We start from the raw sequence: 23,958 nt of genomic DNA on the forward strand, positions 1-23,958 counted from the left end.
TACTGGAACTTGACTTAGGTATGTTTGTCCGCTAAGCGGCCGCATTCTATACTGAAGGTCTGGTGTCAGATGAAGAAGTCTTAACTCCTCATAGTGGGTCGATCACTAAATTCACGTCTCGTAACAATGAAGAACTTAAAAATTACACTATGCAAGATTCTATCAATGCAATCGGTACTTCATCCATCGACGTGAGTATCGCGTTACTCATTTCGCAGCAGAAGCTTATTTAGTTTGGCACAGCAAAGAGTGAACTACGGTTCAAGTGAATCTCATTAGGCTTTTGCTTTCAGGCAAGAGGGAATCTTTGTTTCCATCAAGCACTTGGTTATGAATCAAAAGAAATTGCCAGATTCACAGGTCAGGGAACCTGACCACGCCAACAACATAGAGGTTTCGAATAGACCTTTTATTTCCATGATCAAACAGGAACTGCCTGAGGCAATGACAAGAGTACCGATAAAAATGCTAAAGCACTTCTGTTCACCACAAGAGCTTACGTATGCCTTAACACAAAGTGTAAGGCGGAAAAGGGCAACATAGAAGCGCAATTAAGAATATGCACCGAAACCATTCAGAAAGTACGTGATTCTCTCGTATTCTTCCGCATCATGGACGATTCCAACCAGCAGTGCACCATGAAAGGAACCTCAATGGACCATAATGTGACCAATACAGACTCTGAATTTCTCTAGATTCCATTTCTTAAATACTCATTTCTGTATTGCTCCATATTGGTATTACAAGGGCGATTCATTCTCTTAAACAAAAATAGAACGCATCATCAGAAGAAAAAAAAAAAAACACGGAGAACCATAATCACAGTCGAGTATTGAGAGTGATATTCAGGCTAGGAATCCGGGACATTGACTGACAGCCACAGCCTCTATTCGCGGGTTCCTCCTCACAAACTGCTTTACACCTATGAGAAACCTCTGGCAGCTCTTAACCGTGAGCGCTGCCCCTTGACCTTGTTCTATAAGCTTCGCTTTCAATGTATTCTCCTTTATGACAGGCGGCAGTTTCGATGATGACTCCGATACATCTGGATCGTTAGACGACTGTTTCACCATCCATGGTCGTACTGGACTCGCCTGAGTCCTCCATGCAGAGTTACTGCATGAAGCCTCCCCAAAGTCGACATCAGGATGGACAGAACCTCCACTCGACAACTTTAATTGATTCTTTATGAAGTCATCCAGCATGGAATTTGCCGTTAAACTGCGGACTTCAGATTTGTTCTTTCTTTCGTGGCTAAACTCATCCGTAGCTTCATGGTTGTCCAATTTGTGGGTGACGTAACCTCGGCTGGGTTTCCATCAGCCCTTTATCCCTTGTGGTACCAGCTTTTTCAGACTTAGCCTGAACACTGGATGAATTCTGAGCTTTCCTCCTCCCACGAGGTGCGCGTTTTTTCTTGGTTAGCTCTATTTCGACTTTGTCATCAGCAGGATCTTCTGACGCTTCATCCATATATGCCTTAAACTCACCATGGGTTTGTCGATTCAGCTCAAAACAATTAGAATCACTTCCATCAGAATCATCTTCATCACCCAGATCTTGAGGCGCACTTACAACCTCATTCAGAGGAACAGATTCAAGTGAATTTCGCCGTTCCCTTGGTAATGTGCTGTCGATGCTCTTAAGGGCGTCCTTCCTCTTAGCTTGAAGGAATGTCTCGATTTCGAGGCTCAATTTGTCTACAATCGAGCTCTTTTCTGCTGAACCACTTTGGGGCTTCTTCGAACTTCATCTGCATCCTCTCATCAAGCCATGATTCAGATATATGGAGAATCAAACGGTCCCGTTCAGATCCTCCAGCCCAATCCTTGTCATACCTTTGTTTCAATGAATGAACCTCATGTTCATAGTCTCTTATACCAACGGCAAATTCATCACAGAGATCTTCCAACAATTTCCTTGATTTTCTGTCCTTTTCCAGCTCTCTCAAGGCATGAGATAGAGAAGATTTTGCATCAGAAAGTTCTCGAGCTAGCTTACGGTGTAGGCTCTCTGAACGCTTTCTTAGCTTCCTCTCATCTTCTAGCTCATCTCTTGCTGACTGAACAGCAGCAAGAATTCGATCCTGTTCCTTATTCTTCGAACTAGTTTATCTTCCGAAATTTGCTTCATCAAAGCATCTATCTCGTGTCGATCAGCTTGTTGGTCCCGAAGCAACTCCTTAATCCGGACTCGGGAATGATCAAGCTCCATCTTCAATGCTTTTATCAGTGATATATTGGATGCATGCTGCTCTTCCAAGCTCCAAATACGGTTTAATACTTTCAGAAGTTCTGTTGATGTTTTGAGGCTGTAATGTGGCTCATTAACTCTTCTTTTGAAGTCTAAAGAACTCGGAAGGAGTGATTGCTGGGTTATATGGAGTTACCTGCAACGGCATGGTACCTTGAGTCATTATGCCCACATGAACATCACGCATATGGTATCATTAATACTCGAAAAGCCTTATCGCGGCAACAGACCCATGGTAGTGACAAACTGAGATGCTCTACGCAAATAAGCTCATCGAAGGAATTGTAAATAAGGCTCCAGTAAATTTGTGCAATTTGAATCACAGAACCCAGAGTTTCAATTAAGAATGCTCTGAACAACAGTGCCTTAAAAACCATGTTTAGTCTGTCCAAGAGAGGAAAATATAAAATGTTCAGGCGGTGTAGTCGATGCTCCCGTCAGTGACAAAAAGACATTTAGCACACTAATGAACACAGAGGATAACCAGTTTATTTATCAAAAGGAACAAACATAAAAGGTCTGCAATAATATTGCCAACATTTTACAAACGATTTCTGGCCCTTTCTACCTCAACACGCTAAGATGAAAGGAAACAGGCAGAGGTTCTAGGCATAGTCGATACTCAGCCCTAATGCATCAAAATACAATTTCCATTACTTGAGAGCCAGAACTAAACTCAAAAATAGAATTACCTCCATCGAACTTCCATAACTTGCCGGGAAACAGGCTGTATGGCACGATTATTTCTTTCAATGGATCGATGATGTTGCATGAGGGATGCTGCGACATGCCTCCTTAAACTGCTTGTACTCTCTGGCTGTTAGATGACATAACCCAACTTAGTCAGTAAATTTGCAAGAATACCTCGTCAGCTTAACGCTATGTCACATACTAAAGTAATGAGCGGTAAAATCAACAGAAAGCATCCATCACGAAAATTGCTGCACTGAGCACATGATCAAGATGAGCAAATGAAGGATCTAGCGATTCAAATATACGACAACAGCATAATTGTTTTCAGATGTCGTAGAAACTAGGGTAAAGAAGCAGAGACGTCAATACCCGACAAAAGCTTCTGAAGTGCATTTAGCTGGATTAGACCTAGGCTGCACTAATTCATATGTACAGACCAGAAGGGAGGGAACCTTGACAACAGTTAACAAGGACATGTCCGAGAAGACACTGTTCTTTCCGTCAAATTTGCCTATTCGACACAAGAGTGCCGTCTCCTGACCGGACCAGCCAAACACTGATAACGGAATTCTGAAGCTGCTTGAGGCCATAATGATGCCATCTTAGGATCATAAAGAGATGCAGACCGAAATACCCTGATGAGCGTTTCTCTAGAAACAGACTTCAAAAACATCCCAACCGCACAGAGCCTCAGCGGAGACACCATACAAGATTGGTCATGATCACACACGGAGCAAAAACACAAACATCTGAAACGCGAAACACAGCAGATAGCCCTCGAACAGATATACCAGCACGGACAAGAAACAAGTCCTCGACCGACCATCACAAAGCCAGATCACATAAGCCAATCAAGAAACAAAACATGCACCTGCTCAGGAGAACTCGGCGAAGGATCGGCCAGAAAGTGAGAGAGCTCAAACCCGCCACCCCCACCGCCACCGCCGCCGCCGCCATCCTTGTCCCTCCGGAGGCGGCGCAGCCAGTGGGGAATATTACCGAGATTGCCATTGTGGTGGTGCATTCTGGAAGAGGCCAGGTAGTGAGAGAATTCCCAGAGAGCAGCGGCGAGCTTCCTGGCAGAAACACGAGGAGAAGATGGAGGGGAGGAGGGAGAAGGGTTAGAGCCGGAGGAGGCAATGATAGCTCCACGCGCAAAGAACTCGAGCCTCACTGGAGTGCTGGGGCCACCACATCTTTTGCTTAGAATTACGCCCCTCCTTAACTTTTGTCCCAAATTTTCCTCCTTTTCTGCTGCCTCTCCCCACTTTTCCCCACCCTTTTCATGTTTCTCGCTCCCCCTCTCTCCCTCTCTCTCTCTCTCTCTCTGTCTACTCAACCCATTTTTCTTTTCTTGGGTTTTAAAAAAGAAATCCTTCTTTTCCTTTGCCCCTCTTTTTCGGGGATCTGGGGCTCCTGGAGCGCGAGAGACTGATCACTGTTGCCGCAGAAGTTTACTCCAACGCCTCCCTCCCTCTCTCTCCCTCTCTCTCTCTCTCTCTCCTGTGTGTTTTTCCTCTGTTCTGCCACAGTGGTTCTTCCTCGCCGTGACAGCTCTGCTCGACAGGTTCCCAGACAACCAGCGTCCGCGTGTGCGAATGATACTGATCAGAGAAAGAGGAAAGTAAAAAGCCGGTCCGGTCGGATCAGATCGGCCCGTGAGAAGAAGCCAACTCCCCCTGCGTATTTCTACGGTACGGTACTACCCGCCAAATGCAGGTTTCGCCGGCTTATTATTGCCTCGGCCAGCGATAAAGAGAGGACCAGTGCTTTCTCACAGTCCAATGGGCTCATCTAGCCTCCAATCAAAAATAGAAAATTACGATACTCGAATCATCTCGACTCGACTCACTTTGCATTCGAGTTATAATAGGAACTCAAACTCGAGTTTGGGCTCGAGCTGGTTAAGCTCAAATGTTCTATGCGAGTATGTTACGTGATTGTAAGGATTTTTTTCTTTCTTTCTTTTGGTCTATGTTTCCCTAACTATTCTACTATTTTTGAAAGACATTATGGAAGCTTGACTGTGCCTCGCGAGCCGTTGAGCTAAATATTGGTGAGTCCATAAGTTTGGTTCCAATAGAATCAAAATCGAACTATGGAGAGTGGTTTAGCGAGTGGAGGTACGTGGAAGCGATTTTAGCTAATCCGATTCACAACAATTAAAATGTAGGGTGAATTGAATTCCTTCTTGTTTACCTCGAGTCAAGGGTAAATTCATAGTTTCCTGACAATTTTCCGTAGACCCTAGAGGGGGCAGGCACTGGCCAGATTTCATAGGCTTACTGGCCGCAATCCCTTTTGCAGCATGTTTATTTCCGTGGCGTGTTGGAACTCCGCTCCGTACACACATGGGAGTCGAACCTTGAAAATGCTGCTTTAAATGCAGTCTGCCCTTTTTTTTTCAATCAAACTGTCGAGTTTTTTTTTTTTTTCCTGACTGTCAGACGTGAAGATTCTCCTCGACGGAGAAGATGTTCTCCATTTTCACCGTAACATCAATTTTTGGATGACATACATTTTTATTTTGGCTTCAATCAAAATATGTCGTATTTGAATGTTTGAGAAATTTCTCCAATTTTGGGATCCAATGCATTTCAACTTAAGACTAGATAAATAAAAACAAATACATTTTTATTATGTCCATCAATCTATTACACTTAAATGATCAACTCGGATTTAACAATAACATGGACAGAAGATTTCATTTCACAAAAACATCATCTTTTCTTATCATCTATTTTTACTGAGGTGTGGCATGAAAAAAATTATTTTCTATTCTTATCAAACCCTTTTTTCCAATCAAATTGTCGGAGTGTTTTTTTTTTCCTGAACGTCAGTTGTGAAGATTCTCCTTGACGGAGAAGATGTTCTCCATTTTCACCGAACATCAATTTTTGGATGACGTACATTTTTATTTTGGCTTCAATCAAAATATGTCGCATTTGAATGTTTGAGAAATTTCTCCAGTTTTGGGATCCATTGCGTTTCAACTTAAAACTAAATAAATAAAATATATACATTTTTTTAATTTAGATTAACACTATCTATATTTGAGTAAAATGCTATGTCCATCAATCTATTACACTTAAAAGATCAACTCAGATTTAACAATAACATGGATGGAAGATCTTATTTCACAAAAGCATCTATTTTTACCAAGGTGTGGTATGGAAAGAAATTATTTTCTATTCTTATCAATCTACCCTTTTTTTCCAATAAAATTGTCGAGTGTTTTTTTTTTCCTTGAATGTCAATCGTGAAGATTCTCCTTGACGGAGAAAATGTTCTCCATTTTCACCGTAACATCAATTTTGGATGACATACATTTTTATTTTGGCTTCAATCAAAATATGTCGTATTTGAATGTTAGAAATTTGAGAAATTTCTTCAATTTTGGGATCCAATGCGTTTCAACTTAAAACTAGATAAATAAAACATATACATTTTTTTTCGAAAAATTTAGATTAACACTATCTATATTTGAGTAAACGCTATGTCCATCAATCTATTACACTTAAAAGATCGACTCAGATTTAACAAATGACATGGACAGAAGATTTCATTTCACAAAAGCATCCTCTTTTCTTAGCATCTATTTTTACCGAGGTGTGGCATGAAAATAAATTATTTTCTATCCTTATCAATCTACCCTTTTTCCAATCAAACTGTCGAGTGTTTTTTCTTTTCCCTGAATGTCGGTTGTGAAGGTGAAGATTCTCCTTGATGGGGAAAATATTCTCCATTTCACCGTAACATCAATTTTTGGATGACATACATTTTTATTTTGGCTTCAACCAAAATATGTCATATTTGAATGTTTGAGAAATTTCTCCATTTTTGGGATCCAATGCGTTTCAACTTAAAAGTAGATAAATAAAACATATACATTTTTTTTCGAAAATTTAGAATACCACTATCTATATTTGAGTAAAATGATATATCCATCAATCTATTACACTTAAAAGATTGACTTAGATTTAACAATGACATGGAGTGAAGATTTCATTCTACAAAAGCATCCTCTTTTCTTAGCATCTATTTTTACCGAGGTGTGGCATGAAAATAAATTATTTTCTATAATTATCAATCTACCCATTTTTCCAACCAAATTGTCAGAGTGTTTTTTTCCCTGAATGTTAGTCGTGAAGATTCTCCTTGACGGAGAAAATGTTCTCCATTTTCACTATAACATCAATTTTTGGATGACATGCATTTTTATTTTGGCTTCAATTAAAATATGTCGTATTTGAATGTTTGAGAAATTTCTCCAATTTTGGGATCCAATGCGTTTCAACTTAAAACTAGATAAATAAAACATGTACATTTTTTTTTTCAAAAGATTTAGAATAACACTATCTATATTTGAGTAAAATGCTATGTCCATCAATCTATTACACTTAAAAGATTAACTCAGATTTAACAATGACATGGACGGAAGATTTCATTCCGCAAAAGCATCCTCTTTTATTAGCATCTGTTTCTGGTGAGGCGTGGCATGGGAAGAAATTATTTTCTATCCTTATATTTCAGCAAATTAGCTTCACCTTTTCGTACGGAGATGAAGTATGGGAAGGGAAAGCCGTTCACACTCTTTCTACTCTTGGAAAGGGATATATGATCCGACCCAATCCAATCAAAAATAAAAAAATAAAAAATATTTATTTACCTATTTCCCCAAAATTAGCCGGCTCGACAGGCCTACAAGAGGAGTCAAAGGAATAAAAGGCGAGACCATCAAGATAACGCGGCTACGCGATCCAACGTTTTGTGCTCAATTTCCAACCACTCCGAGGGAATGTCAATGCTTCCGTCGTTAAAGTTGACAAAAGCATTGTCAAAGTCCTAATTTCTTGGTAATTGCCGGACCAGAAAATATGAAGAAAGGAAGACGAAACTGTCGGGCCTGCTAGAAAGCCCAAAATAACAAGCTGTAGGATCATTTCGTCTCTCAATGATTTATTTATTTATTTTATTTATTTCTTTATCAAGTTGTACCGTGGCTCACCAGCAAAATTCTATTTCAAGGGCATAGATAGTTGAAAGTAGGTGCACAATTGTAAATTACTGTATTTTAATTTTTACATACTTGCGTGTGACCATGGGACGTGGGTGAAAAATTGTTACAATTCACTTTTATGCTTCCCTCGTACAAAGAAAGAGAAACCCCGTGATGGTGAAAGAAGGTGAGGGATTATGATCTTTTGTGTCCGACCAAGTTGAAGTGATTGTTTCATGCTCAACAACGATAGGCGCTCGATTTTGGTTGTTCCAGTTTCTGATGCATGTTAATTTGACTTCACTTCTATTTTTGTTTTTGTGTTTTGAGAAGCAGGGTGCCGTGGTAGTAGAAGTCCCTTGGACAAACCTTGTGTTGTCATTTTGTTACTTTCTAGGAACAGTAGCCTCAATGTCACTACTTGGGTGGCGTGGTATCAGTGCATTGATTGAAGTTAATGCAGTTTGTGCATGGGGCTTGTTCCTTGGGGGTTTTTTTCCGGGGAACCCCCTAAGATAGAAACCCCATCCAGGGACCCACTTCCCCCCCCCGGAGGGGGCACCCTGCCTGATGGGTGGAGCCTTTTATAGTCCTACATGTGGATAAATATATTCGAATTGATTCCTGACGCGATGCTTAACAAACCAGCAGTTCAATGAATTCATGCAATTATACCATTTGGATGCATGCATTTCCAGCTTGAAAAAGAGCACCAATATGCATGTGCATTTTTTTGGGACTAGGTAATAATAGACCGGCTTCTTTTTATTTATTTTTCCAAGAATGTATTGTTTCATACCGTAGAATCTAGTAAAGTATGTGTCCCTTTTACTGCTTCTAGTGAAGACTGTTAATGAATTTTCGACCCTTTTTCTCAAATAATTTTTGTAAGTCCGGACACATTTTGAGCATATTTTATTACTATTCTATGGCTTTTTTTGGGAGTCCCTTCAAATTTTCTATATTTTTCGGCCTTTAGTAGATGAATGGGTTAATACCCTGAAAAACCCCAAACTGGTACACTTATGACAAATTTACCCCAAACTATTTTTTTAACCGCCAAAAACACTAAACTGGTATACTTTTGACAAATTTACCCCAAACTATTACACTTGTGACAAATTTACCCTCCGTTAGTTTTTATTAAATTTTATTTTCAAATTATTTAGTTAAATAACACGTGACGAGTTGAAGGTATACCAATTTAGAGTTTTATACTTTCACCGTTTGTCACGGTTTACAATTTTTGTGATTTTTTTGTGGTATTAATCCAATTTAGCAAAGGGTATATTTGTCACAAATTTATCATTTTGGGGGTTTTTTGCAGTTGAATAAATTAGTTTGGGGTAAATTTGTCATAAATGTACTAGTTTATGGTTTTTATAGTCGATCGGGGTAAATTTGTCATAGGTATACCGGTTTAGAGTTTTCATGGTCAAAAATAATTTGAGGTAAATTTGTCGCAGTGTCCCAGGTTTGGGGTTTTTCGGATATTAACCCTAGATGAATTGCGTAGAACGAGAGAAGATCGTGATCGCTTGCTAGTTTCCTTGGGCGAGGAAAATAAAAAAAGGAGCAAAAAAAAAAGAAAAAAAGAAAAAATATAATAAAATTATTAATAAATTAAAAGAAATTCTAAGTCATAAAAAAAATTTAAGGGCCGTACGAAACATATTTCTACTCCGGAATAGAAATTTTGGGTAATCACCAAACGCTTCAAATGCTCAAAAAACTCACCTGGGGAACAAAATAAAAAATAATCATTTTTAATCAAAATTATTCCCGAGAGCAGAATATTTACTAAATGCACCCTTATTCATATGCTGCTTTTGCTACTACACCAATTTTCATTTTATTTAAGCACTTGTCTTTAGGACAAATATTGCAAGGTGCGTTAAGCCTTGTTGATCTCACTACAATCTAAGTAGCATCGACACGTAACACGATATGACACAACACACCGACACATCATTTCTCAAAAATAGAGAATTTTAATATGTTGGGACACGTTATATATTATATGAAGATTTTTATTTTTAATTAATTTGTTTCATATTCAAAAATAAATAAGTAATAAAAAAGAGCTTACAATGAATTTACATTAATAATATTAATAAATCTATTCATGAAAAATTTAAAAGACATATTCATAGTTAATACGTACCCATATTTGGGAACATATTTCTAACTTTAAAAAAATTATAGATGAAACTAATGACTAACAAAAGATTATAATAAACTTATTTAAATAAATTTATGATATTCTATAATGATAAAAATTTATTATTATTGAACAATCAATTTTTTAAAACTATTTTTAGCCTATTTATTTATTTTTCTAACAAAAATAACTTTACCATTCAAAAGTTATTTCCCTCCCTCCTTTCTTTCCTAAATTCTCATCTCCCAAAAATTATTTCCCTTCCTCATTTCTCTCTCCCCACCCCACCTCAAACCCCGTCTCAGTTCTTTTCCTTCTTTCTTCCCCCAATCACCTGTCATTTTCCCCGATTCTCTCCCACCCCCACACCACCCTCCCGATTTCTTTCCCTCATTTGTCCCCCTCCATCACCTGTCATTTCCATCATTTCTCTCTTCCCTTCACCTCACCCACCCCAAGGCCTTGGGCCCTCATCACCGGTTGTTTCTCTCCTCGCCCCCACCACCCTTACACCACCCCAACCCCTTGGGCCCCCTTCTCCGCCTCCGGTTCTTCCCCTTTCTTCCTCCTTCTCTCCTATCACTTGTTAACTGTGACCTCCTCCTCCTCGCACGATCCTTTATGCTCTCTTTCAGTCTCCTCATCGCAATCGCTCACTGCCTCGCCTTTAGCCCTTTCTTCTTCGTAGTCATAGCCTCGCCGCCGGCCCTCCATCACAGCATCGCAATTGCGACCCTTTGGGTCACCTCGGTCTCTACTCTTCCTCTGGCCCTCCCTCGCCATCACAGCCTCATCTCTGCTCCCTCACCCTCACCTCCACCCTCCATTGTCTTCTTCAACAATCCTCTCTCGGACATGCCTATCGGAATGTGTCAAGAAAAGTTGACCATGTCTTGGACACATCGACACGTGTCTAACATGACATGGAAGCTCTGACAGCGTGTCCGTGCTTCATAGGCTACAATGGGTGGAGTTTGATTCTTGTGATTGTTAAGCATTATGTCAAATTGGAAGATAGGAGTATGACAAAAAAAAATTATTGGAAGGTGGGAGAAAAACTGTTAGTCAATGTCCTACATTGTTCTATTTTCATGTATATGTCATTCAACATTTGAATGAGCTTAAAATGGTGATTCTTTGCTATAACTTGTTCACTTGGTATTTTTATGTTGATCAGCTCTCATCATCCCCAATATTCAGGGGTCTCCAATTAGAAAAGAAAAAGATCAACACAACGTCGTTCAATTAGTTCAATTAAAATGTTTTAAGATTGAATTGATGCAATAGATTTACAACTTTTCTTTTGTACTTTCTTCAAGAAAAAGAGATCATTTTTACTTTTCATTAATTGTATGTTCCAATATTTGATGCTAAGGGATTTAGCACTAGGGGTGTGCAACCGGACCGGGTTTACCTTCCCGAACCAGCCCACCTGAAAAAAACAGGGTCGGGAATTGGTTCCCGTTGAAACCGGTCCGAGAATCGGTTCCCGAAATTCGAACCGGTTTGAACCGGTTCGGGAACCCGTCGGAGGGGATTACCCACCCGGGAACCGGATCGACCGGACCGGTTTGGGAATCAATTTGAAAACCGGTTTGTAAGCCCAACCTAAAAGTCCAAAACCAAAACCCTAATTTGTTCCCCCGTTTCTTTTTTACCTTTCTCTCGCGAGTCGCACTCGCAGACTTCGTTTCCTTCATCGTTCATCCGCTTTGAGTAAAAGACCTCTTCTTCGAGCTCGCCTTGGATTGGGGAGGACTAGGCGGGGTCTGAAATCGGCATTTTCCTTCATCATTGGTGTGTCTTCCTCGCTCGCTTCCATCCATCTTCGGCTGGCTGACAGTTGCACCATCGCCAGCTCCCCGTCGCTCTATTTCATCCATCACTGGCTTCCTCATCTGTAAGCTAAAGTCCAAGTCCACCATTGGCATCGAGTTCACCACCCACACTCTCACTGTCAATGTCAAGGTCATCAAGCTCAGATTTGGGACACCACTAGTCAAGAAAGGTCTCCCATTTTCTCCAACTTTCAATTCTTCTTTTTCTTTTTGAATTCTTGTTGTTTCGTCTCGGATTTGGTTCTGCCACAGAACCAAAAGGTCAATTGCATTGCCGTTTTGGATGGTTTTGGCCAATTTACCGAACCCTAGGAGCGTGAATTTTGTCAAGGATTTTGTGATTGTTGGTTCCTCTCTAATCATACATGATGAAAGGAAAGATGATTTTCAATGCCTATGTATGTTGCTTATTGGAATTTCGAAGTGCCATTGTAGGTTCTGCTGCTTAAAACTGTAGTTGGTGCTGACTTTGTCTAGTATAATGAGTATAATGCTGTTTTTAATATTGCACATCAGAAAACTTATTTTGTTTGAATCTGCTTGTGTAAAAGCATCTTAGATCTATCTTTTTGATTCAGTGCCTTTCTTTTGGATCCTGCAAGTTAGCTTGACATTGAATATCTCGGCTGACTTGCAGTCGGCATTTACGTGGAACACAAAACAAGTTAAGCAACTGAAGCCTTCACTTGTTTTAATGTTTGTGCAGATGACATTATGTTTTTGCGAAAAAGAGGAAATATTTTGACATCCTTTTAGAGTAGACTATTGTGGGATCTTTTGACAACTATTGGGATTTGACCTTTTGTGTTTTGAAACGCATTGTCTCCAAAGTTATGTTGAGAGATATGATTTATTATGAAAACTAATATGTTTTTATAGAATCCTAGTGTTATATAATTTGTTTTCAGTTTTCAGTCAATGGATCAAGACAAAAGATCGAGTGCATCAAGGACAAGGTTGAGGTCCCAAGGAACTTCTGATTTACCGATTGGCAATGGAATATGGAAGCTGTTTGTGTAAATCATCGGCGGATTTTCGATTGGGATTCACTTTGTATTTCGGTTTTGAGATTAGAGAAGTTCTATCTTCTTTGAGATCGATTGTTTTGCTGGTTTGAAAGCGTGCATGGTGATACCTAGGAACTTTTGGATAAGAATGAAGTCATTTGCATTTTGATTGACAGTGTTTTTAATCGCTAGTTCTCACGGTTTTTATGCAAAACAAGTTGTGAGGTTGCTGTACAACAATTTTTATGCAAAACAAGTTCCAATATAAACAGTGTTAACCCCGGCCCGAACCGGAAAAACGGGTGGGTCGGAGTACGGGTCCAATGCAAATAGGGTCAGGTATAGGGTCCAAAAAAGAAACCTTATAACGAGTCGGGTATAGGGTCCAATTATGGACCCTACCCACCCTGATCCAATCACCCTTATTTAGCACGCGTTTGATATAGCTTTCCCAAGAGGCTTTTGGCCCCTAAAGCCCTTTAGGGAAATATTGGGGAGTTCAGTAAGTTTTCCGAAAGGGCCTTGGGCTAAATATTAGCAGCCTTGGAAAATTTGAAAGCCCAATAACCATTGGTTGAGGTCACTCGAACTTGGGTAACCTCTCTTGGGTTGTGCAACCTAGGCGCCGTGCAACCCAAGCTGTCGCCCTAAGGTTGCGAGACCCAAGCGCCGAGGGTTACTCGACCTCATGCGACCTCAACCGATGGCCAACGGCACTAGATTTGGCTTGCAATGGCCATAGCTCTTCGTGGACTGATGAAGAGTTTTGGTCTTTTTAAATAAAAAAATTATTAAAAAATATACCCAAAGGCTATTGCAAAAGTTTTTTTTAACTAAATACAACTTGAACTTAAAGTTTATTCGCAAAGACTTTTTACCAAATACAATTTATATTCCTTCAAATAGCATTGGCATTCAGCATTTGTATTATACTCAACATACGTACAAATGACAATTATAGATTGGAGGATTCTTTTAACTTATCCTTGGATGATAAGATTCCCTATAGGCAACTACTAAACTGCAAGAGTCTGAAAGGGCATCTTTCCATAACTCAAATCTTAAGTGGCCCGGCAGATCCTCTTCCAAATACTCACTCAAGGCAGTCATTATCATGTTTATATAAATGAAGTATTCGTATTTTTGTTTTTTCGATCATCTTTATTTACTTCATCAATTGTATATTCCTACGCTTCAATTTCAGAATAAATCTCAGCCTCTTCATAGCGAGAGTCTTGCAATATGTAAATATTAGGCTCTGTCTGAATTGATTCTCTTTTTTTGCTTAGTTGAAATCTTGCGGCTCACGTGAATTGATTCTCTTTTTTTTCTCTTAGTTGAAATCTTGCGGCTCATGCACTTTTAACTTTTTTAAGTCTGTAACTCCTCAAACTTTCACAAAACTTGAACATTAGTATGTTTTTGCTTTTATTTAAATCCAAACAAACACGCTATTAAATTTATATCATAGTTCAAACTTTTATAGAGGTAGCGTTAATGTCACAAATATTTTATATTGAAAAGCCATCTCACATTGATTTTATATGAAGATATCGTTTCACATGATAATTTAAGACTTGGGAATGAAACTTCTAAACCTTGCGACCTTTTTCCCTTATAAAAAAGCACAGAATACTAAATTTCCAAGCTGGTCGCTCTAGTCAATCCATGCACTTATTCTTGATGGTATCGTTTAGTTAGGAAACTAAAAACATGATGCATTCGTACTCGTAAATTCTAGTGGAAAACGACCCTAATTGTAATCTTTTAAAATCCTTTGATTTGAAGCTAACTCAAGTACACAATACTAATTGCAAACATCTTCTAATCTTATTAGATGCGTATTGATCTCTATAATCTCACATTGCTTTGCTACTCTTACGAAAGCACTACAAACATAAATACACCTCAATTAACCAAATTGAATGGGAAGGAAAAAGTCAGCAAAAAGCGGGGAATTAAATTGCCACCCTGTCTTAATCCCCAACCTACCACCTGAAATAAGCACTGGAAGTTACTAACTTGGCATCAAGCACTACGCGCATTCGTGGATTATATACGAGCTGGCGCACGGTTTTGTTCTTACTGGGAATATCTATGAACTAGAGACAATGAACAAGTTGGCTCATTGACTCCTATATAAGTTGATCTGAGGTGCTAATGCTTACCATCACCAAGACATTAAGCAAAAGCAATATGAGGATATCCGTAGTGAAATACTCCATCTTCTTCCTTGTCCTCGTTAAATTTTCACCTGTTTTTGCGACAAGAACATTCAAAGAGAATGAACCCTGCAAGAGAGTTGTACTCTACTACCATGACATCCTCTTCGGAGGCAATGATACGGCCAACGCGACATCTGCGCGGGCGACCAACGGGACCGGGTTAGGCAAATTCGTGCTTGGCATGTTGGTCGTGTTCGACGACCCAATCACAAAAGACCAGCACCTACACTCAACCCCGGTGGCGCGGGCCCAGGGTTTCTACTTCTACGATATGAAGACCACTTACAATGCCTGGTTCACATACACATTGGTGTTCAACTCGACCGAGTACAAGGGCACGATGAACATTATGGGGGCAGACATGATGATGGAGAAGACTAGGGATCTCTCCGTCGTCGGAGGCACGGGCGATTTCTTCATGGCTAGAGGAATCGCGACATTTCAGACGGATGAAGTCGAAGGGTTCAAATATTTTCGCTTGAAGATGGATATCAAGTTGTATGAATGTTCCTAGAAGGAAAAATAGTCAGTCCCTTATGCGTCTAGTTGTGTGAATCTTATTTCTACTTAGTAAGTGCTTTTCTTGTGCCCTAGGCGTCTTCATAAAGACACCGCAACTTTTCCTTGTGTTAAGATCGTCAGATAATCTAAATTAGCACTTCTATCATGCTCGAACTCCCCCTCTTTTTATCACAACATTCCCCTATTTCATGTCTAAATGGACCTTCTATGTCTTCTGAAGTAGGCAATTTCACATAGCTACCAAAATTTTCTGACTTGATCCATTATCTCGAATGGACACAAGCTGTCCAATCCATGTGTGTGTGACATTTCATCGCTTCTTTCTTCTGTTACTTGTGCATAATTGGCTTGGCAAATGCCATTAACAATATTTGTTGACGGGACACTTCTATGGCACACCTGATTGTGTATCTGATAATCTTAGAATAGGTCATCGTAATTGAATGCAAAAATGTCATAACACGTCGAAAATCATTGTACAACGTTAAAGCATGTTAACATAATCAAAGTGTAAAAAATTAATCGTACACTAGACGTAATTTAGGAAACTTTCTGGTGTCACAAGTCCCAATGAATGACCAGAATATTTAATGAACATGCAAAAGCGAATTATTACATGTCCAGAGAGCATAGTTAATAGGCCATTTTCTTATATGACATCAGTTTCGCCATGAATTAGCCGTAACATTTTTTTCCCTCTTAAAAGAACGTAATGGATTACACAAGGAGACTTGCGCTGCAAAACTTGCTATCTCGTGAGTCAATGTCAGATATGTCATCAGAATAAAAGAAAACACCAACGGCTTTCGACGTGCCGTTCTCTTGTGTTTGTTTTTTTGCTTTCAACAAAGAGAGTGCCGGTTTTAACTCTGCATTTTACCGCATTTGGGACCATCCACCAACTCATTAATCATATTGTCATTGCGAGATTTTGTGAGATTAATATCAATTATTTAAAAAAATTATTGCAATTTTAGAATTTTAAGTTATTAGATGAAGACATGATTTAATAATTTAAATATTCTACTATTTTCTCTCATGCTGAGTAGTATAGTCTTTTGACTAGTAGCGTGCACCACCCACTGGGCAAATTGTAGTTATTAGAGGAGATTATGGTGTGTTCATCATTTATGTGATGCAAGATTCGGTAATTGACCCATGTTCATTTTATTTCAATGTTGTGACGGACCTGTTCTTGTGGGAAGAGAGGATGATTATCACAACAATTTGTGCTTTATCATTCTACTTTGTTGTTTGGGATTTGCTTTATTTTGGAATTCTCATGTATGATTTTGAGTTCTTGAAATATGAATGAGATATTTGCTTTCGATAAAAAAATAAAATAAAATGTAAGGCGTTTTTTTTTCTTCCAGCATGAAATCTTAGGATGTAAAGTGTAATTTGTTAAAGGATTGTTGTTGAGTGCATCGCCAGTGGAAGAAATCACTTACATATTCATTGTAGGATGAATGACATGCGTTTTTATTGTTAATTTTGTAATCGGATTTTTCCACTTGTGAACCATTTAATCGTGACTGTGTAAATTATTTCTTACAACGGTAGTAAACTTGAAGAAGGTTGCATGTGAAATAGAGGATGAAGCATGAGCTTAAAAATGATTTTTAGTGTGTTTGCCAAAAGTTCGGAAAATGTGCAAGCGTCTACTATAAAATCCGAAACAGGCCACGAGGGTGGGCTCTTGGGGGGCATTTAAAATTGTCGCTTAACTTTATGATGGTAGATAAATACACGTGGGATTTCATTCAGATGGGGCATGGCAATTATGTATTGAAGCAAAGCAATAAAAATTAAACTCGAGGTGTCACGCGTGATATTTTTCTAATCTAACATGCTATCATAATGTTGCTAAATGTGTGTCATCATTCAGAGATGCACCACGAAGATATCTTACATAATAGAAATATACAATCTGACACAACATGCGTGATGTATTTTTATATGGTAAGTTCCATATAAGCTAATTCACTAAATAGTATTACTTTGCTACTCTATTCAAATGAATGATCAAAAACTTAAAATCTTAATTGAGCAAATTGAAACGGGAGAAATTTTTTATCTAAAACTATGAAATAAAGTTGCCACACTGCCGTAATCTCCACCTACCACGCAAGAAAACGCTAAAAGTAGCAGCAAGCACTTTGTGCATTCTTGGATTATATATACAAGTCATTATCTATGTTATTTCTCATTTGGGAATATGTATGAGCTAGTGACAAGGACAAATTCGCTCATGACTGCTATATAAGTTGAATTGAGGTGCTAATGCCTGTCATCACCAAGACATCAAGCACAAACAGTATGAGGATGTTCGTAGTAAAATACCTCTTCTTCTTGCTTGTCCTAATTACATTTTCACCTATTTTTGCTACGAGAACACCATTCAAAAAGAGTGAACCACGCAAAAGGATAGTCCTGTACTACCACGACATCCTCTTCAGAGGCAACTATACAGCCAATGCGACATCCGCAGAGGTGACCAAGCCGACCGGGCTTGACCAATTCATGCAAGGCCTGATGGTCGTGTTCGATGACCTGGTCACGAAAGACCAGCACCTACACTCGACTCCGGCGGCACGAGCTGAGGGTCTCTACTTCTACAACACGAAGACCGCTTATAGTGTCTGGTTCTCATACACGTTGGTGTTCAACTCGACCGAGTACAACGGCACGATAAACATTATGGGGGCAGACATGCTGATGGAGAAGACTAGGGATCTCTCCATTGTCGGTGGCACGGGTGATTTTTTCATAGCTAGAGGAATCATGACATTCCAGACGGAGGCAATTGAAGGGTTCAAATATTTTCGCCTAAAGATGGATATCAAGTTGTATGAATGTCACTAGAAAGAAATATCAGTCCCTTATGCGTCTAGTTGTGTGAATCTTATTTTTACTTAGTACTTGCTTTTCTTGTCGCTTATCTATATCTAGTTAAGAGAAAATGAAGTACCCATCTGAATTTTCCGTCGTGGTTATGGTCTTAATTCATCGTCGTCGTTATGGGAACACTGCAATCTTTTGCCTTATGTTAAGATTATCAGAACATCTAAAGCAGTACTTTTTCTTTATCACAGTACGATCCTCGAGCCCCCCTCTTGTATCACAATCTGGACCTCGAATTCGTGAAAAGGAAACAGTGGTGGGGCCACAGCACACTTCTTCATCAAATTTCTCATGGACATTCGAAGTCTCCTCCAGGACTCATGTGGTCAACCGGATGGAGCTTCTATGTCTTCTAAGGTAGGCAATTTAACGTGTGTACCAAAGTTTTTTTACTTGATGAATTGTCGCGGATGCACACTTTCGACACCTAAATTTTGATCATCATAATTAATCATTTATCATACAAAAAATTGAGAGTCGGCTCCAATTCTTAAACAAAAATGTCATTAACGTTTCTTGCATTTGCAGTATAGGCATTAGGAATGTTTTTCATTTAGTAATAATATGTCCATATAAATTGCATTTAAGTCTGTCCAGTCATAAATTATTTGGATTTAGCCCAGAATGCTGAATGGGTTTAAAGGGAGGATACTTAGGGAGAATGCTGGAAAAAGGAGTTTAAGGTGTATTTTCATCACTTATGATAATGTGAGATTTGATGATCGGCTACCATTTATTTTTGTTTGATGTTGAAACAAATCTATTCTTGTGGTGTAAGAGTGTGCTTAAATTGTGCTTTATAGTTCTACTTTGTTGTTTGATATATGCTTTATTTTGATTATCTTATGTATCATCTTGAGATTTGAATGAGGTATTTGGTTTCAACAAAAAATTAAAAGCTAATGAAAGGTGTTGTTTGTCTTCCGGCATGAAATCTTAGGATGCAAAGTGTAATTTTGTTAAAGGATTATGGGTAGGTGAAGCGCTAGTGTAAGAAATCACTTACATATTACCGTTGGATGAATGTTATATGTGTTTAGAATTAGTTTTATAATCGAATTTTTCCATGCGTAAATCATTTAATCGTGACTGCGTAAATTATTTCTTACATTGGTAGGAAACTTAAAGCAAGTTGTATGTAAGAAAGAGAGGATGAAATATGAGCTTAAAAATGATTTTTAGTGTATTTTCCAAAAAGCTATAAAGTTCAGAATATATGAAAACGTCTACTAAAAAAATCCGAAACAGGCCAAGAGGGTGGCCGTTGTTGGGGATATTTTAAATTCATATAGGCTAACGTATTATAATAATGTCTTAAAAAATGTGCCATTTTTTTATGAGAAGCCCAACGAGGATATCTTTAAGCATAGGCATGCACAATCTGACATGACACGTGACCTATTCAAACACTATATGAAACTGTGGGTCCGAGGAACATCCAGCCAGTCCTAAATCAGTGCCCTAGCCCAGTAAATGAGATAATTAATGCTCACCTCCTGGAAAACGTGAGAATGGAAGAAGTCGAAGAAGCGGTTTTCCAACTAGGATCAACTAAAGCTCCGGGTCCAGATGGTCTAAACGGGCAATTTTATCAGCACTTTTGGGAGGAAGTAAAGCATGAAGCTATCCAGCTAGTCCAAACTTTCTTTGAGACAGGTATCATCGATCCCACCCTCAATCAAACACATATCTCCCTAATACCGAAGGTCAAAAATCCAGAAAGCATAACCCAATTCAGACCTATAAGCCTATGTAATTTCAGCTACAAAATTATTGCAAAAGTGATGGCAAACAGATTGAAGAGATGGCTCCCAGAAATTATCACATCCGAGCAGAGTGCATTCGTGCAAGGTCGGCAAATCCAAGACAATATATTAATAGTGCAGGAAGTTATACACCAGCTCCATCAAGAAGAGAAAAAAGAAGTTCCAAGCCATTCTGAAACTTGATATGCAAAAAGCGTATGATAGGATAGAGTGGGACTTTTTGGAGGCATGCTTGCTGAAAATGGGCTTTAATACAAGATGGGTTGGGCTGATAATGCAATGCGTCACAACAACCAGTCTTAGTGTGAAAGTAAACGGGGAGCCAATGCAATTTTTCAGACCATCAAGGGGACTAAGGCAAGGTGACCCTCTCTCACCTTATCTTTTTATCCTAGTATCGAATGTATTATCGTGGTTAATGCATAAGGCTATGGCAGATGGAAGCCTTACAGGAATAACCTTGAATAGACACTGCCCTACCCTATCACACCTACTTTTTGCCGATGACGCTATCTTCTTCCTTGATGGGACTATTTCAGAATGCCAAAACTTAGCAGCTGTCCTAAACCAGTATTGTTTTGCCACGGGTCAAGCAATCAACCTCAACAAATCAGGGGTTTGTTTTAGCAGGGGCTGTCCTCCAATTCTAAAAAGAAATCTAGCGCAAGAACTTCGAGTGCCGATCATCGACAAAACAGGAAAGTATCTCGGAGTCCCGACGAACTGGGGAAAATCAAAAAAAGAAATGTTCGCTTGGATCCTAGCTCGGGTACACATGAAGTTGGAAGGCTGGAAAGAGAAGATTCTGTCCAAAGCAGGAAAAGAAACGCTGATAAAAAGTGTTGTGCAAGCCCTGCCTCAATATGCAATGTCGATCTTTAAAATACCCATCTCAATATGCAAGGCAATCGAAAGAAGAATTGCATCTTTTTGGTGGAAACAAAACGACAAAAGGAGTGGTTTGCACTGGAAGAAATGGGAAGTTTTGAAACTGAGGAAAGATGAAGGAGGGCTCGGATTCAGAGACTTGACAAATTTTAACAAGGCAATGTTGGGCAAACAAGCCTGGAGGTTATCTCAATCCCCCTCAGCCTTATGGAGCAGAATACTAAAAGGAGTCTACTTCCCCAACGAAGATATATGGAAGGCAGGGAGAGGGCAGCGTCCCTCATGGGGTTGGCAAAGCATTCTTGTGGGGAGAGAAGCTATTGAAAAGGAGGTGGAATGGAAGGTAGGAAACGGCAAGCAAATCAGAATTCGAGAGGATAAATGGCTAGCATATGGGGTTATAGGTGGGCCGGCAAACGAAAATGACCCTATAATGGTGGCAGAACTTATCAGCGAAGAAAGCAGAGCATGGAAAGAAACAGAAGTTCAAAACCTATTTGAAGACCGAGTGGCAAATGAAATCCTATCCATCCCTCTAAGCCCAAATCAACAGGAAGACAATTTAGTATGGAAAGGGAACAGGTCTGGATTGTACACAGTAAAGAGCGGATACAATAAAGTGTGTGCGCAAACGTCAAAAACAGAACAAAGCAGAGCATCAAGTTCATACCAGCCCCCTCGAACACTATGGACACAGCTATGGAAGTTATCTATCCCCCCGAAAATGCGCATATTTGCATGGAGCATATGTCAAAATGCAATACCAACTAGAGAAAACCTCTACAAAAGACAGGTGTTACCTCACCCACCCGCTCGCTTCGCAACGCACATCCGGAAACCACCGAGCACCTCGTTCCTCCTCTCGTAAGTGGACAAAGAAAATATGGACAGACCCAAGGATTAATCTCATGTGTAAACCCACGCACATATCCAGGTTTGATAAATGGTTGAAGGAAAGCTTCGAAGGCAACTATCACTCACCCGAAAAGGAATTAGTGACGATGGTTCTCTGGTTCATATGGAAAGCCCGCAATAGCACCATCTTCGCAGCAAAACCGCGATCCGAACACAATCGTTGATCTCGCACAAGCAAACCTCCAAAATTTCAGAAGATGGCACAACACAAACGAAGCTAAGAAACCCACAGACTTGCACTTACCGAGAAGATGGAGACCGCCGAACAGAGGAACACTGAAACTCAACGTCGATGGCTCGTGGGTGCCAGGAGAACCGGTCGGATCTGTCGCCGGAATACTGAGGAATCACGCCGAACAGGTGGTGGACGGCTTCGTGAGCGAAACTCGAGCCTCTTCATCCGTGCAGATCGAAAACCCTAGCGATCTTGAAGGGGCTGGAGTTTCTGCAACCAAAAAGCAAGCGCACGTGGAAGAAGCCGGATCCGAACTAGTTGAAGCAAAGAAAGTGCAATGTGAGTCTCGACTGTTTGACTGCAAAGTAAAGCCTAATGGGTGGGCCGAACACCCTGGAATGTGCAGACCATCCTTGACCAATGCAACAAGATCCCGGCCCAATCAAGTGCGACGCAGTGGTGTACTGCCCACGTGAAGCCAATTCCGTGTGACCGGTTAGCGAAGGCTAACGCAACAAAATCACTCCCTCAAAACTGGATGTCTAATCCTCCTCCAGCTCTTTCGAAATCTTATGTTCGGAATCTTACTTGTCGACTTCTTGTATTTCTCGTTTTAATGAATGAAAGTATCTACATTTTCTGACCAAAAAAAAAAAAAAAAAGTTCTATAAAAGCTGATTCACAATAGTTGGAAGGGAATTTTCCCACAACTCAAATCTTACGCGGGCCGGCAGATCCTCTTCCAAATAATCACTCAAGGGAGTCATTATTACGTCAAGACCCTTTATTTACTTCATCAGTCGGGTATTCATACGCTTTGATTTCAGGATGAATCTGGGCCTCTGCATAGTGGGATGTTGTAACATTTAAATATCATATAGGGATTGACTTTTATTTTTGCTTAATTGAAATCTTAAAACTCAGGCACTTTAATTTTTTTGGTTTGAAACACTTCAAACTTTGGCAACACTCGAATATTAGTATGTTTTGGCTTTTATTTAAATCCAAACAAACCCTCCCGGGGGTTAAGTGTCCCAATGAATAAGTAATTGTACACCCCTTTAAACTACGTTTTTGTATAATGGGTTAAACTTTAAAATAGATTGGGAAAAACGACACCATAAGTAGCATAATTTTCATACAAGGCTCACTTGAGTGCTATAACTTTTTGAAAATATTCATCACAAGTGCAATTATGTTTGATTTTCGGCACCTAGGTGAATATTTTAAAAAAACTGTCATATATTAAAAATTATGACACTCAAATGACTATTTTTTTAGAGGTTATGTGTTGGAAGATATGCAGGATCTATTTTTGGTTATGATCATGCATTAGATCAATTAGGGATTAGATTGATTAGATTGAGATATTGATACGGATTAGATTGATTAGATTGAGATATTGATACGATTGTAAAAATATCTCTTTTCCTTTTATTCATGTATCTTCTGTATTATATTACAGTGTAACAAACATTGAATGATATACAGAAAAACAGAAAATTTCCACAAAAGCTTTACGATCTCCTCTTCCCTTCAGATCTGTTCTTTTGCTTCTCTACGTCTTTTGACATGGTATCGTAGCGCCGCTCTTAATTCCGCTTCCGCATAC

At 39.4% G+C, this 23,958-nt stretch overlaps 4 protein-coding genes across 4 annotated transcripts; 2 read left to right on the top strand and 2 right to left on the bottom strand.

Annotated features, from left to right (window-relative positions):
- Positions 1 to 1,272: 1,272 nt before the first annotated feature.
- On the bottom strand, positions 1,273 to 2,590 carry LOC120292605 (uncharacterized protein At5g41620-like). The gene is given in 4 exon segments (XM_039310876.1): positions 1,273 to 1,734; positions 1,736 to 2,106; positions 2,109 to 2,355; positions 2,357 to 2,590. Coding segments are annotated over 4 exon segments (1,164 nt in total). The 5' UTR covers positions 2,441 to 2,590.
- A 351-nt stretch (positions 2,591 to 2,941) lies between these two features.
- On the bottom strand, positions 2,942 to 4,225 carry LOC120292606 (uncharacterized protein At5g41620-like). Its single transcript, XM_039310877.1, has 2 exons — positions 3,818 to 4,225; positions 2,942 to 3,070 (listed from the first exon to the last, which is right to left on the bottom strand). Exons 1-2 carry the CDS (start codon positions 3,968 to 3,970, stop codon positions 2,942 to 2,944), a joined length of 282 nt encoding a protein of 93 aa, XP_039166811.1. The 5' UTR covers positions 3,971 to 4,225.
- Positions 4,226 to 7,900: 3,675 nt separating this feature from the next.
- Positions 7,901 to 15,690, top strand: LOC104430171 (dirigent protein 5). The gene is made up of 2 exons (XM_039310878.1): positions 7,901 to 7,975; positions 15,235 to 15,690. Exons 1-2 carry the CDS (start codon positions 7,901 to 7,903, stop codon positions 15,688 to 15,690), a joined length of 531 nt encoding a protein of 176 aa, XP_039166812.1.
- A 2,291-nt stretch (positions 15,691 to 17,981) lies between these two features.
- LOC104430172 (dirigent protein 5) lies at positions 17,982 to 18,563 on the top strand. The gene has a single exon (XM_010042931.1). The coding sequence runs from the start codon at positions 17,982 to 17,984 to the stop codon at positions 18,561 to 18,563; it is 582 nt and encodes a 193-aa protein (XP_010041233.1).
- The last annotated feature ends 5,395 nt before the right edge of the window (positions 18,564 to 23,958 follow it).

The sequence above is a fragment of the Eucalyptus grandis genome, chromosome 4 (genome assembly GCF_016545825.1).
Source record: "Eucalyptus grandis isolate ANBG69807.140 chromosome 4, ASM1654582v1, whole genome shotgun sequence".
Classification (NCBI taxonomy): Eukaryota; Viridiplantae; Streptophyta; class Magnoliopsida; order Myrtales; family Myrtaceae; genus Eucalyptus; species Eucalyptus grandis.